Below are 15,506 nucleotides of genomic sequence, written 5' to 3' on the forward strand. Positions count from 1 at the left end.
GTGCATAAAATAGAAACAGCCTTTTTCATAGAAAAAAGACAATGCAAGGATCTTTGTATATTTATAATAATACATTTTAAAAAATGGACTCCTAAATGCCTTAAAATACTACAACTACACTGTGACAATTTAGACCCCTTGAGTGCCATCAGATGTGCTCAAGGTACCACTGAGCCTGCCTTTTCCGCTAGCCTGAATTCCCTTTACCTAGTCTTGCTGAGCCAAACTCACACGCTTCTTCCAGCCAAGTATACAGGCAAGGCCATACCCAACTGCAGAATCATACCCACACTGCGATCAGCTATGGAAAAGCTCATCTTAAGGGATTTGCCACAGTACCAAGATATCTGCTGCCTTTTGAGTACAAACCCAAAATTATATGAAATTCACCTCTTCCCTCAATGTGGAGGAAGGTATGTACGACTTCCTCCCCTCCCCCTCCAGTAGAAATTACATCAACTGGGTTATATCATAAACAAGAAATAAGAGATAAGGTGTATTCAGTAGTTACAGAGATTGCAGAGCAAAGCAAATTACTAAGACAATGAAACAAATCACACAAACTAAGCTTGATTCAGTAAAGAAATTGGTTACAAATAATTCTTCATCTTAGATATTATTTAGGTAGAGTCCTTCACAGGCCAGGATCTGTTAGCTTAGGTCCAGCAGTTCTTTGAACCCCCCACTTTCCCCTCCCCCCCGCCCTCCCGTTACAGTCTCTTTGTTTACAGATGTTTTCAAGTATGTCTCTGGGCGGGAAGGCAGGGTAGAAGCAAACAAAAACATTGATTGTTTTCCTCCCTCACCTTGTATAGAATTTCCAAAGGTGGGCATCCTTTGTTTTATTCCCACACCTACCAGTGGAACAGATCAGCAGTCCAAGATAGAGGTCAGTATCAGATGACCACGGTCATCTGATTCTGGCATCACAGAGTCCATGAGTCAGTAATAGTATGGAGCGTCCATAGGAAGGCCAAACCTATTCAGAGTCGATTCTCCATGCTCTTGGACCATTAGCCCTGTCAGGCTTTTCCATTGTGGTACCTGAAGTTTTAGCAATGGGTATCACCCAAAGCAGCATAGTTAAAATACAGATACATTGGTCAATTACTGTAACATCAGATACAGAAATGATACATACATACTGTGACAGGGAAGGGTAAAAAGCCTGTTAAAAGGGAAAAGGGGCAGCTGAGACAGGCAGCTGCAAACTAATTAAGGGCCGGGGAGCTGAATTAGGCTGCCACAGGGCCTCTTTAAAAGCCTTTCCTAGGGCAGAAGAAGAAGGAGAGAGAGTGGAGGAGGAGCGTGGAGAGGAACAAACAACACAGGGGTAAGGAGACTCAGAGAAGCGGAACGGAAGGAACCTCCAGCCCTGCTAAAGGCTGCAGGGGGAGGCGAGGGGCTCGAGCAGGGAGTGTTGAAGGGCTCCCTGTCCCCACGGGGCTAGAAGGGGGCTCACTACTCAGCTGTGACTGGGCCAGGGCTTCAGCCCAGAACTGTATTCTTTCTGCTGGGGGTCAGGAAGGCCCAGGGCTAAAAACTCTGCAAGTGAGGGTCCCGCTGCAGCCCTCAAAGGGTGAGATAGTAGATGTTACAGGGGTCAGGGTCTCAGGAGGGGGACTGACCCGGTCACAGTACAAATAAGAGAATGATTAGTAAATCATAACTGTTCCGATGATATCTTACATGAGCTATCTTTCCCAAAGCCTATCTCACTTATGTCCTATTCATATCATATGCAAATTTCCATATGAAGAATGTGAAGTGTAATGCCACATATATTTTCCTTGGTAGTGTTCATTGTTAGTTTCAAGTTGTCCTCAGCTAGGGTTACATTTTCTGTGAGATATATGGTGAATTAGCCATGAAACTGCCATTTAATATCAACAATTATTTATAGTTTAGTTCAGCTGTATATAAAACTGGAAAAACTCAGCCAAAAATGCATGATCCCAAAGAGGATTTGTAAAATGTCTCCATCAGATCAAGTCCAAAGAGCACAATCTCTGTTTTAGATATTTTAGCGTACTTGGAAAGTAGACTATATATACTGCATCAAAAAACATTTGTAACTCCATATTAGTAGAGTTGATTTCAGTAATAACAATTGAAAAGTTACAGATAAACCGTCTTCAAATCAGGTCACTTTAAACCAAATAAAAACTGTTTTTACCTAATAATAGAAACAGATTTGTATTGTGTGTGTAGCCATCTAATACAAATTTGAAAAAAGGGCAAAAGGAGCAAAAGGAAGAGGTAGATGGAGTACCTGAATACAGAGGTTTCCCATGAGATGAATAAATGGAACAATCAAAGATTCCATAGCCATCATTAATTGATACATCATGTTTATGGGAATGTGATTATACAGTTCTTTGGGAAATGGCATTGGAGCCAAATGTTGAAACTTTTGTGGACAACTCTGCAGCTGGTGTAAAGTCTCATAGGCCCATTGATCATTTATATCAGCTAAATAGCTACCCACAGTTTGAGTAGTTTTCCTAAATACACGTGTTTGAAAATACACGTTTGCCTAAATACACATGTTTGGCAAGTAGATTACACCCCAGAAGAGCCGGCACAGAGCGATCTGCGCATGTGCAGAGAGCAGAACCATGCGGCTGGTGAGCGGGGTTCACCGCCGCTCAGCGAGCCCTGGTTATGAAAATAAATTAAATTCACCCCGAACTCTCTGGAGTTACCAGGGTTGAATTTGGTCCCCACTGCTGACTTTTGAAGTAAATAGAATAAACTTTTGATTAAGTGTGATTGATTATTTCTGCATTCTTTACACATTTTATGCCAAATCTAAAGTGAATAGATGACCATTAAAGCCAGAGTCTTGGTTTGTTAAACATCACATTTTTTGCAGACTCCCATACATTCCCCACAACACATATTTCCAGATGTCAGCAAAGAAACCTCTTGTGTGTCAAATGGAGATCAAGGTGATAGCTCAGATGAATATGAAGTGACTGATAAGAGCAAAAAGCAGCTAAAATCTCCCTCTAGAAGAGACAGCTACAGTGACAGTAGTGGGAGTGGTGAAGAAGAGGTAGTGGTGACCCCAACACAGACAGCAAGCCCTGGCTGGAATTCGGCCCTGTACCAATCTCTGGACAAAATGATGGGTCCTGCACAGAGTCAGTATGAAACTCCTTGTACCCAGGAGGAAGAAATCCGTACCATCTACTACTCTGCTCATGAGACTCCCAGCAAGCCAGAGTTTGAAGACAGGTATGATTATAATTTTGTAAAAAGAAATACTTAGATTTTGCAAGCCTAGAACAATTTCTCTGCAAAAATGGATAATAAGGCCTACTTGTAAAAAATTAAGTCTTTGTCCACCTAAAATCTAGTCATTTTCATATTTTAAAAAATGTGTTTATTTGGGATGGTACAGTTTGACCCTGCTTCAAATTGTAAATGCAGAAATATCAGAGTTAATTCCTGAATACCTGTGAAGTGAAAAAAAAGTATCTTTGCAGAGCTCTAATCATGTAAGTAACAAAGTCTGACTCAAATATTATAAACTATTCAACCTCTTGTTCTTCTTTGAGTGCTTGCTCATGTCTATTCCACTTAGGTGTATATGTGCTGCGTGCACGGCTTGTCAGAGAATTTTCCCTTAGGGGTACTGTCCGGGGCCCGTCCGCAGGAGCACCACAATCCACTTCTCGGATTGGGCCCCGGGGTTACTCTGGCCACGGTAGGGCCCCCACTGTGATTCTTACTAGGGACGCTTGCTCCAGAGTCACCACAGCACGGTGCCCCTGCTTCCCTGTGCCCTCTCTCTACTCTGGGTTGACTGTCGGTTGGCGGGGAAGGGGGGTTTGGGCCCTCCTACTCTCCAAACCCCAGCCCAGGACTGCTGCCCGAAACTCACCAGCCCTCGGGCTTTCCAGACCCATCCTGGGCTACTTCCTTCCCCGTTGACCCTGGGGGGGCATCACCCCCCCCCGGCTCTTTCAGCTCACCCGAGGTGTTACGCCACATTCTCAGTCCGTCACTGTCCTCTAGGTCCAGTCTTCTCCCTAGGGAGGAAGGAAGGCGCCTGCCTCGCCCCCTTGGCATCTGCTCTGTCTTCTTCCCCTCTCTGGGCGTCCTTCTGCTTTTTATAGTTCCCTCGCCGCTGGCCGCATGGCTACCATTAATGACGTCACGGGACGTCCGCTCCCCCTTCCCCCGGTTCTGCCCCTCCAAGCCTTTTACGTTCGGCGTGGGCGTAGCCCTTCAGGCCCTTTGTCCGGCGCCGGCTGCCAATCAACTGGCCCGACGTTTACAGGATCTTTCGAAAAAGGCTTTATTTTTCAAAAGATCAGCCTCTAGACTGCCATTTTTCTCTGACAAAGCTCCATGCCAAAAAAAAAGCGGTGGCCATTTTTATGCTAATGAAGCACGGGATAGTTAAATCCCACTTTATTAGCAATTTCTATGTGCCTAATCTACATCTCTCTGTCAGCAGAGAGGTGTAGTCTAGACACACCCCAAGTTCCCTCCAAGTTGCTCTTCCTGTTAAATAGTTGTTTAGCCAGAGTTAGATAAGGTTCATGTTGGTTTGGGGCTCTCTTGTTACATCCTCTTCCCTCCCCACCCTGGTGCATGCCAGAGCCTCACAGCTTTAAGCCCTGCGCTGACTGTTCCAAACCTATGCCCTGCGGTGACCCACACAACTCGTGTTTGGCCTACTCCAGTGCCCTTGTGATCAGTGGCCCATGCAGCTCTGCGCTCCCCAGTGCTCACATCCACGCTGGCACTAGCAGCCCCTTCGGCGCCAGTGGCCATGCTCTCGTGGGAGTCCAGAGAGCGCTCGGCCTCCAGCACCCTTGTTCCAGCGGCAAAGCCTGCAGCACTGGAGCATCTGATACCCCCACCACTGGTCTGGCATTGGCGCAAGCTAGCGTCCATGGTTCAGCACATGGAGTGGCACCGTTCCCTAGGCCCCACCTTGGCCCTGCCTTGGTCAGAGTCCGACTATTCAACAGATTCTGACTTTGGGTAGGTACGGTCCCAAGTGATGCTGTGTCATTCTTGGTTCTGGTGCTAATTAGGCTCCAGGTGTCAATTCAGGTCCTGGTGCCATTCCCACACTCGGCACCGCAAGCAGTATTGCAATGCCTCAGGCCATTCACTACCACAGACCTGGCCCCACAGTGGCAGCCCCCAGACCAGTGGCCCTCCTGGACTCCGTTGGCATACCATCAGGCCTAAGGGAGTGCTCCTCCCACCATGGGATCCTCATGTTGGGGACCCCAAGTACCGCCTTTGGCCACACCGTTACCCAGCTCCCTGGCACCAGAACAGGCCTCAGCAATCCGGAGTGAATCCCCTTAGCCCCCCATCAGAGGGTGTGTCAGCATCCATACCACCCATGGACAACAAGGCAGAGTGGCAGGACTTTGTCCTCTAAGCGGGCCATGAGCATTTATTCTCACACCCACCACTACGCTTGATAGTAGTGCAGGCTGTTAACCACCGTGAGCACTATGGAAAGCCTCCCCCTCCTCCCAAGAATAGGGAGGCCAAGCAGTCAGACCTATTGGGTCACAAGGCCTATGCCTCAGGGAGTCTCCTGCTCAAGGTTGCTAATCAGCAGGTTCTCCTGACTAGGTATGCCTTCAACTCCTGGGCAGCAAAGACAAATTTAGGGAGTCGCTGCCCCAGGATTCTAGGTGGAATATAAGGCCTTGTCTGAGGAGGGAAAGGTTTTGTCCCAGGTGGCAATCCAGGCTACCTTGAACTCCACGGATATGGTGGCTCGCAGTATGACAACTGGCCTGGTCTTGTACAGAGGCGCATGGCCCCAGATATCTGGCATTCCACCAGAAGTCTAGAGCAAACTATCCAGAAGCTGCCTTTCAAGGGCACAGCCTGTTTTCAGAGCAGACCAACACCAGCATCCACATGATAAAACACTCTAAGGTAGTGTTTCTCAACCTTTTTTAATAAAGTATCCTTTAAAAAAATTATAAGTACCCCATGTACCTTCAGTTTTCAGACACACATTTTTTTCTACCATTGCAACACATTTGTTTAAACAACTTAATTGTAGCCGGGCAAGTGATGAAATTTTTGGGTGTAAAAAGTACAAAAATAATAAAACACTATAAAACTTTAAAACAAAAATTCAGTTTTCTCCAAATTTCAGTTGTGTTGACGTAATCCCCAGACTTCTCTTGACTACCCTTAGGGTACTCGTACCACTGGTTGAGAAACACTGCTCTTGAGCAACCCTCGGGTCCCTAGGCATCCCTCCCTTTCAAGCAGGGGAATAGGCCAGATTTCTCCAGCCACAGAGGCTGTAATAATAATAAGAGAAATGGCAGGCAGCTGTCTTGCTCTTCATCCAACCAAGGGGCGGGCCCCTTAAAGAAGCCCCAGGGCCCTAGGCCAAATCTTTGAAGGTGTGAGTGAGGACAGCACACCAGTCTTGGACAAGAGGCCTTTTACCAATCACCTTTTCCCCTTCCACTGTGCCTGGTCACATATCACAACAGACTGCAGGGTCATAGGCATGGTGAGAAGTGGTTATTTCATCTAACTTCTGCTCCTGTCCTTCCCTCCCTCCCCCATTTCTCTACACCCTTCCTCTTCAGGGATCCCTCTCATGAGCATCTTTCAGGGTGGTAGTGTAGAAGCTTTTCAATCTGGGGATAGTAGAGGAGGTCCTACTCGCAATACTTCTTGGTCCCAAAGGCCAAGATTGGCTTCCCCCTCATTCTGGACCTGAGGGAGCTCAACACTTTCATAGTAAAGTAAAAGTTCAAAAGGGTAACATTGGCCTTGATCATCCCTTCCCTGGCCACAGGAGACGGGTACGCTGCTTTCATTCTCCCGGATGCCTAACTCCACATCTCTATCACACCCCCACACAGGTGATTCCTCCACTTTCTGGTGGACCGCGACCGTTATCAATTTATGGCCCTTCCCTTTGGCCTTTCTACGCCCCCCAGAGTTTTTACAAAGTATATGGCGGTGGTAGCCGCCTTCTGGAGGAAGCAAAGGGTCCAGGTCTACCCATACCTGGATGATTGGCTTATAAAATGTTCTTCCCCCCACCCCCTCCTAGGTGTCCAACCAAATATCCCTCATCAGGGAGCTGTTCCGCAGGCTGGGCCTTATCCTAAAAGAGGCCAAATCCACCCTGACCCCCACACAAATAGTAGAGTTTGTGGGGGCTTATCTGGAGCCTCCCTGCCCATAGCGTGCTTCCTGGCAATAAAGGAGGCCATCCTGAGTCTCCAGTCATTCTCCACCATGATGTCCTGGTGTTGCATGACGGTTCAGGGTTCATTGCAGCCTTCACTAATGTGGTACGACATGCCAGGCTCAGGTTATGTCCACTCCAGCTCTGACTGGCGTGGACCCACTACCCATCATTCTAGCACATATACACGGTAGTGATGGTACCTGCAGACATGTTGAAATCCCTCGACTGGTGGCTGTGAAAGGAGGTGGTCTGTGGTGGGATGCCGTTCTACAGCCCTTCCCTGGCCATTCAGGTGGTGACAGACACTTCTAATATGTGTTGTGGACCCCACCTTGGGAAGCTACGGACACAAGATACGTGGGGCCCTACAGACCTCTCCCTCCATATAAACATCAGGGAGTTGAGAGCTGTTCGCCTTGCATGCAGTGTTTCCCTGCCACAACTTCAAAACAAGTGCATTTCAATTTTGACAGAAAACATGACAGCGATGTTTTATATAAACTGACAGGGTGGTGCTCACTTCTATACCCTGTGCACAGAAGCCTTCCTCCCCTGGGAGTTCTGCGTAGCTCACAATATCCACCTGGTGGCACTTCCCTCCCTGGGACCCAGAATGGGTTGGCAGATCACCTCAGCAGGTCCTTCAAGGGGCATGAGTGGTCCCCTCAGGGCTAACGTAGCCCGGTCTATTTTCCACAGGTGGGGTTTTCCCCACTTGGACCTGTTTGCAACCCACAGCAAAAGGAAGCAACTTTGAAGCTCCTGAAAGAGGGGAAAGTGATCAGGAATAGTCAACATGGATTCACTAAGGGGAAGTCATGCCTGACCTGATTAGCTTCTATGATGAGGTAACTGGTTCTGTGGACATGGGGAAGTCAGTGGATGTGATATATCTTAACTTTAGCAAAGCTTTTGATACAGTTTCCCAAAATATTCTTGCCAGCAAGTTAAGGAAGTATGGATTGGATAAATGGACTATAAGATGGATAGAAAGCTGGCTAGATTGTCAGGCCCAAAGGGTAGTAGTCGATGGTTCGCTGTCTGGTTGGTGGTTGGTTTCAAGGGGAGTGTCCCAAAGATGGGTTCTAGGACCGGTTTTGTTCAGCATTTTTTTAATGACCTGGAAGAGGAGATGGATGGCACCCTCAGCAAGTTTGCGGATTACACAAAAGCTAGGGGAAGAGGTAGATACATTGGAGAGCAGGGATAGGGTCCAGAGTGACCTAGACAAATCAGAGGAATGGGCCAAAAGAAATCTGAAGTCCTGCACTTGGGATAGAAGAATCCCAAGCATTGTTACAGGCTGGGGACTGACTGGTTAGGTAGCAGTTCAGCAGAAAAGGACCTGGGGATTACAGTGGGTGAGAAACTGGATGAGTCAACAGTGTAGCCAAGAAGGCTAATGACATATTAGGCTGCGTTAGGAGGAGCATTTCCAGTGGATTTAGAGAAGTGATTATTCCTTTTTATTCAGCACTGGTGAAGCCTCATCTGGAGTATTGTGGCCAGTTCTGGGCAAACCCATTATAGCAAAAATGTGGACACATTTGAGAGAGTCCAGCAGAGGGCAACCAAAATGATTAGGGGTCTGGAGTACATGACCTATGAGAAGAGGCTGAGGGATTGGGCCTTATTTAGTCTGCAGAAGAGAAGAGAAGAGAAGAGTGAGGGGGGATTTGATAGCAGCCTTCAACTTCCTGAAGGGAGGTTCCAAAGAGGATGGAGAGAAGCTATTTTCAGTGGTGACAGATGGCAGAATAAGGAGCAATGGTCTCAAGTTACAGTGGGGGAGGTCTAGGTTGGATATTGGGAACAACTATTTCACTAGGAGGGTGGTGAAGCACTGGAATGGGTTACCTAGGGAGGTGGTGGAATCTCCATTCCTAGAGGTTTTTAAGTCCTGGCTTGAAAAAGCCCTGGCTGGGATGATTTAGTTGGGATTGGTCCTGCTTTGGGGAGGGGGCTGAACTCGATGACCTCCTGAGGTCTCTTCCAGCCCTAGGATTCTGATTCTATGACGTGTCCCCGCTTTTGCTTCCTATTCAGCCACAGCCTGGAATCTCTGGGGGATGCCCTCATGATCCCTTGGCCTCGGGGCCTTCTGTATGCCTTCTCTCCCTTTCCGCTGATCCACAAGGTGATTTTCAGGGTCAGGGAATTATAGGCCTCTCTAATCCTCGGAGCCTCGGCGTGGCTTTAGCAGTTCCCAGTTCTCCTCACACTTTTGGTAGAGCAGCCACTGGCCCTCTCCCTATTCCTGGACCTGATATTTCAGAAATTTGGTAGGCTTCACCACCCGAAGTTCTGCTCCCTGCACCTCATGTCATGGCTGACGGCCATGTAGAGACAGTGTTCGGAACAGGTCCAGCCAGTCCTCTTGGGGAGCTTCCACGAGGTCCTCTTACCTGGCAAAGTTGAAGTGCTTCATTCTCTGGTCAGAGGGTAAAAGGTTCTCTCCTATGGATTTCCTTCTGAGCCTTAGGCACCATGGTCTGGCCCCTTCCTCAGTACTGGTGCACTTAGCAGCCATCTCAGACTTTCATTCAGGCTCACGTGGCAGGTTCGTTTTCATGGACCCCATGGTGCACTTTCTTAAGGGGTTGGATTGGGTCCACCCCCAGGTGTGCGAGCCCTTGCCCTCTTGGGACCTCAATCTGGTTCTTACAAGGCTCCTGGGTCCCCCTCCCCCTCTCCTCCAGCCGTGGGCGACATGCTCCCTCCTGCATCTCTTCTGGAATGTGTCTTTCCTGGTGGCCATTACCTCTGCCATGCAAGTGTCGGGACTGAGGGCCCTATCAGTGGCCCCTCCATATACGGTCTTTTTTAAGGATAAGTTCAGGCTACGCTCCCATCTGCCTTTCTATCTAAGGTGGTTTCTCACTTTCACATTCACCAGGACACTTTCCTTCCTGCTTTTTACTCAAGCCCCACAGCTCCAGGACAGAACAGGCTCTACACACTCTTGATGTGAGACATGTTTTAGCTTTTAATTTGGAGAGGACCAAACCTTCCCACAAGTCCCCCCAAATGTTTGTGTCCATAGCAGACAGGAGAAAGGACCAGCCTGTGTCAGCCCAGCATATTTTGTCCTGGATCACAGCCTGCATTAAGGCATGTTACAAGCTGGCACAGGTTCCGACTCCACCTGTCACGGCTCACTTGACCAGGGCCCAGGCTTCTTCCATGGCCTTCACTGCTCAGGTGCCCATTGTAGAGATTTGCGGGGTGGCTACCTAGTCATCAGTGCTCACCTTTGCAAACCACTATGCCACAGCACAGCAGGCCAAGGAGGATGCCAGTGTGGATAGGGCTGTGTTGCAGTCCGTCTCGCCATAGGGCTTCAACCCCGCTTCCTGGGATTTGGCTTTGGGGTCACCTAAATGGAATGGACATGAGCAAGCACTCGAAGAAAAAATGGTTACTTACCTTCATAACTGTTGTTCTTCAAGATGTGTTGCCATGTCCATTCCACATCCTACCCATCTCCCATGCGTCGGAGGGTTCCGGCAAGAAGGAACAGAGGGGCTGGAGGGCCCCACCGATATAGTGGTGCCATTCCAGGAGGCTCCCCTGCTGGCCCAACGGGTACCACTAAGGGAAAACTCTCCAACAATCCGTGCATGCAGTGAACGCACACCCAAGTGAAATGGACATGAGCAACACATCTCGAAAAGCAACAGTAATGAAGGTAAATAACCGTTTTTTTCTCTCTTCTCATAGTAATCCTCCATGTCCTCTACCCTTGGACTTGCCACCAATACCAAGCTGTAGAACTGTAACTGAGGTTGCCATCCCTAGTTTAATGGATGATGCCTACATCAATTCCATCTCAGAGCTAGTTCCACAAAGAGAGAAGAAAACATCACTGCTCAGCCAATTTGAAAAACATACTGATGACTATGAACCAGTAAGTACTCTCCCTCTCTTTGTCTCTCTCTCCCCACCATAATTGTGTTAAAGATTGTATCTTTATGGGGGAGGGGCTAGTCTTGATTTTGGCCATAACAAAATGCATCCTATTTATATTTACTTAAAATTAGAATAATTGTTCTAGCTTCTAATATAGATGTATAGTTAACTGAGGATGTGTTTTGCAAATGGCTCTCCTAAAATATAGAAAGTGGCCATTTGCGACAATAGGAATGGCATCATTGTTTAGATCAGGGCTACTCAACTTTGGAAGCCACAGGGGCCACAATGATACGGCACATGCCGAGGACCGCAACTTAAGTGTGGTTGCATGTACATGCAAATATATACAAATAGCTTCTTTCACACTATGCCCCGGCACTCCTGGCACCTCCTCCCTGTGTGGAAACCCTGTACCCATCTGTTCAAGCCAGCCCATACGCTTGCGTCTTTCAGTGCTCACCCCATCTGGGAGACGCCACGCCATTGTGTAGTGTGTTCCCAGTGGAAGCCATGTTCAAAGGAACCCACTTGCAGACTGTGTGTTGAGCCCTGCATAAACCCAAACCACACAACAGGCTGCATGCAGCCCACGGGCCACATGCTGAGTAGCCCTGGCTTACATGGTGTCCCAAGGAGATACTTGAAAGATTCAAATGTTTTACTTACTCTTTGAAATAAAGACAAAAGTTGCTTCTTCATTGCATGGCTAAGCAGCCGCGCAGCTATGTTCTGAGCCCCGCGCAGAGATTCAAGGCTCCCTGTGCTGGCAGGGAGATCAGCTGATGGATGAGGATGGAGCCTCCATAAATAATAGCAAAATGCTGCCTGCCACATGCTTGAAATGAAAGACAATCTGCCAGCCGAGATTAGCAGGTTAATGCACAGTAGGGACCTCTCTGTGTGCTAACAGGGTTTTGCAGGCCAGGTGGTAAACAAGACATTTGCAGAACCATTTAGACAAGCCTATCGGGGCAATACTTCAGGGTTTAAAAATGAATGCTAAACTCATTATTCATAAATGCATCATTATACTATTAATCTCTTTTTTTCACACTTTCGTCGTCTGTTAATTTCTGTGCAAGTAAAACACAATCATAAATGTATAACATAAAATGCATGAAAATTATAATTTTATAATATAAAATGCATACTTGTGTTTAATATCAAGTTATTCAATATAGTACTCCAGCTTAATAATAGAAACAAAAAGCTTTATCCTTTTGTAAGGGAGCACCTTCCCCTCTCTTGCCCAGTTTTATTCTAGTTGATGTACTCAGTATGGTCCTAATCCTGTCCCATAAGATATTATGCCCCTGCTTAACTTTATGTGCATGAGTAGATCCACTGATTTCAATACGTACACCCAAATGCAGGTGTGTTTGCAGGATTAGGGCCTATATTTGATTCAAGTAAATTAGTCAGTAAAGTATATCACCTTATGCAATCTTAATAGAAGCAGCTCATTCAGATGACCATGCATTTCATACAGTACAGTATATGCTATTTATCTATGTATATCAAACTCTCCACATTCCAGAACACATTTTTAAAAAACACTGTTTTTCCTCTAGGAAGTGGAACTCCATGTTACCATGACAAAATCAGAAAAAGGAAGCCTGGGCTTTACAGTGACCAAAGGCAACGATAACATTGGTTGTTACATTCATGATGTTATTCAGGATCCTGCCAAAAGTGATGGGAGGCTACGTCCAGGAGACCGGCTCATCAAGGTGAGACAAGTAACATTTTGTAGTGAAATACAATTCAAGCTTCTAGGGATTTCTGTGATAACTGAGATGAAACAAACAAACCTTACACCAAAAAATAAGAACTCTGGATCCTGTGGTGTGCTGAGTCAAATATGTGGATGCAAAGCCGACAACTAAATGCACATATTGAAATTCATAACATAACAGCTATTGAACCAACCTAACTATTAAATGTAACATAAACCTAAAACTTTTGCTGTTAACATCTGTGTAATCCTTCCAGACAGCAAAACAATGGAAAGGGTTGGAGTCAGTATATACGATCTTTGAGGTTACAGTGAGGGGGTCTTTTCTGAATATTCATAGACTTTAAGGTCCGAAGGGACAATTTATCATCATCTAGTCTCAGAGAGGAACTGTTCAGGTAAGCTTGACTAAATTTTCATGTGTTACACGCCTTCCAATGAACAGAACATAAAAAGTCAATTAATACAGATACACAAGCAAATGCTAACATTGTAAAATGTTGTGGAATAAGAATGTGCTTAATTACGTTCTTAGGCCACTATCCTGCAAAGGCTTACACATTCCGGGTATGTCTACACTACCCTCCTAGTTCGAACTAGGAGGGTAATGTATGCATACCGCACTTGCTAATGAAGCCCGGGATTTGAATTTCCCGGGCTTCATTAGCATAAGCGGGGAGCCGCCATTTTTAAATCCCCGCTGCTTCGAACCCCGTGTAGCGCGGCTACACGGGGCTCGAACTAGGTAGTTCGGACTAGGGTGCCTATTCCGAACTACCGGTACACCTCGTTTCACGAGGAGTAACGGTAGTTCGGAATAGGACCCTAGTCCGAACTACCTAGTTCGAGCCCCGTGTAGCCGCGCTACACGGGGTTCGAAGCAGCGGGGATTTAAAAATGGCGGCTCCCCGCTTATGCTAATGAAGCCCGGGAAATTCAAATCCCGGGCTTCATTAGCAAGTGCGGTATGCATACATTACCCCGCTAGTTCGAACTAGCGGGGTAGTGTAGACATACCCTCCGTTAGTAATTCCACTGAAATCAATGGTACCACTCAGAATACATTGAGTTTATCATGAATGCCAGTCTTTGCAAGTAGACCAACAAAGAGTCTGGTGGCACCTTAAAGACTAACAGATTTATTAGGGCATAAGCTTTCATGAGATACAAGTTTTACACCTCACTTCCTCAGGTGTCTGAAGTAAAAGAAAGGCAGGGCTACTGAGATGGGAGTGTAACATCAGTGCTAATTCAATCAGGGTGGACATGGCTCACCTCCAACAGTGATGAGAAGGTGAGAGTACCTGAAGAGGTAGAATAGCTTTTTCTCTTAGGTGAACAATAAAACCATAAAACAGTCTGAATTAGGGACTGAGTCTGGCTTTCAGGCCACCTATTTATGGGAATTGGTATATACAGGGGCGGGCCTGTGAGCCTAGGCAAACTAGGCAGTTGCCTAGGGAGCCACCGGCCCGGGTGCCCCGTGATGACGTCAGGGCCATTGACGGCCATGCAGGCAGGGGTGCCAATTGCGCCTTCCACCTAGGGCACCAGCTGCCGTAGCCGCCCTCGGGCTGCTCCTGGGTATATATTGTATCTTTTTGTAATATATCTACTATTTTGATAATCCAGAATTTGTTTCTTCTACCATTTTCAATTTTTGCCCCTGTAAATAGATAACATCACAGATTGCAGTTGTGTTTACAGCATTTATATTTTTGTCCGTTCGTATGAAATACAAATAACAGGAATTTTCTTAGTATTAATTGCAATAGTAATGCGGATGTTTCTGTTGCTTTTCTCTTCATAGGTTAATGACATGGATGTCACTAACATGACCCACACAGATGCAGTCAGTTTTCTCCGAGCTGTACCAAAGACTGTCACATTAGTCGTTGGACGTGTTTTGGAGTTACCAAAGATTCCAGTGTTGCCTCATTTGCTGCCTGATATTACATTAACATGCCATAAAGAAGATCTGGGTAATATAAAATTGTATGCCCTTTGTGAAATGCGATTCTTGAGCCTGCTTTAAAAAACACACTTAACTACGGAAAGAAAACAAGGATTCTTCTTCAAGTGATTGCTCATGTCCATTCCATGTAAGTGTGTGTGCACAGCGTGCATGCATCGTCGGAGATTTTTCCCTCAGCAGTACCCGTCGGGCCAGCAGGGAGCCCCCTGGTGTGGCGCCGGTATACTGGCCAATCTATACCCCTGCTGGCCCCCCCACCTTCTCAGTTCCTTCTTACCGCCATGAGGGTCGTTGGAACATCCCTCAGCTATGGCTAAGCAAATGCTACTAGTACTTAAGGAGTTCTTTGTTACCCGTTAGTTAATTATCTGTTAAGAGTTGTAAATTGAGTTAGAGTAGTATCTGTGTTTATTTGCCACAAGGATTCAAACCCTGCTAAAAGTGCCACCAGCCCATGCCCTGCTGCAATCCACATTCATCCTACCTGAAGTGCCTCGGAGAGGCTCACTTTTCAGAGTCCTGCAAAATTTGCAAAGCTTTTAAACCCCGCACAAAGTGAGGGAGAGAATCGCGCCTCAAGATTATTCTCATGGAGGCAGCCCTAAGACTGGCACTGGCGTTGGACCCGGTACTGGCTTCTCATAGCACACCGGTGTCTGTGCAGGAGGCTT

General features: G+C 46.8%; 1 protein-coding gene across 15 annotated transcripts in view; it reads left to right on the plus strand.

Moving 5' to 3' along the window:
- Positions 1-15,506, plus strand: part of PTPN13 (protein tyrosine phosphatase non-receptor type 13) — a 238,698-nt gene that overhangs the window by 161,643 nt on the left and 61,549 nt on the right. For all 15 annotated transcript variants that reach the window (XM_075929542.1, XM_075929544.1, XM_075929547.1 and 12 more), the window contains 4 exons: positions 2,876-3,240; positions 10,934-11,120; positions 12,697-12,855; positions 14,671-14,842. In XM_075929542.1, coding sequence (XP_075785657.1) covers positions 2,876-3,240; positions 10,934-11,120; positions 12,697-12,855; positions 14,671-14,842 — 883 coding nt within the window. The remainder of the gene's footprint in view (positions 1-2,875; positions 3,241-10,933; positions 11,121-12,696; positions 12,856-14,670; positions 14,843-15,506) is intronic.

Source organism: Pelodiscus sinensis, chromosome 5, assembly GCF_049634645.1.
Source record: "Pelodiscus sinensis isolate JC-2024 chromosome 5, ASM4963464v1, whole genome shotgun sequence".
Classification (NCBI taxonomy): domain Eukaryota; kingdom Metazoa; phylum Chordata; order Testudines; family Trionychidae; genus Pelodiscus; species Pelodiscus sinensis.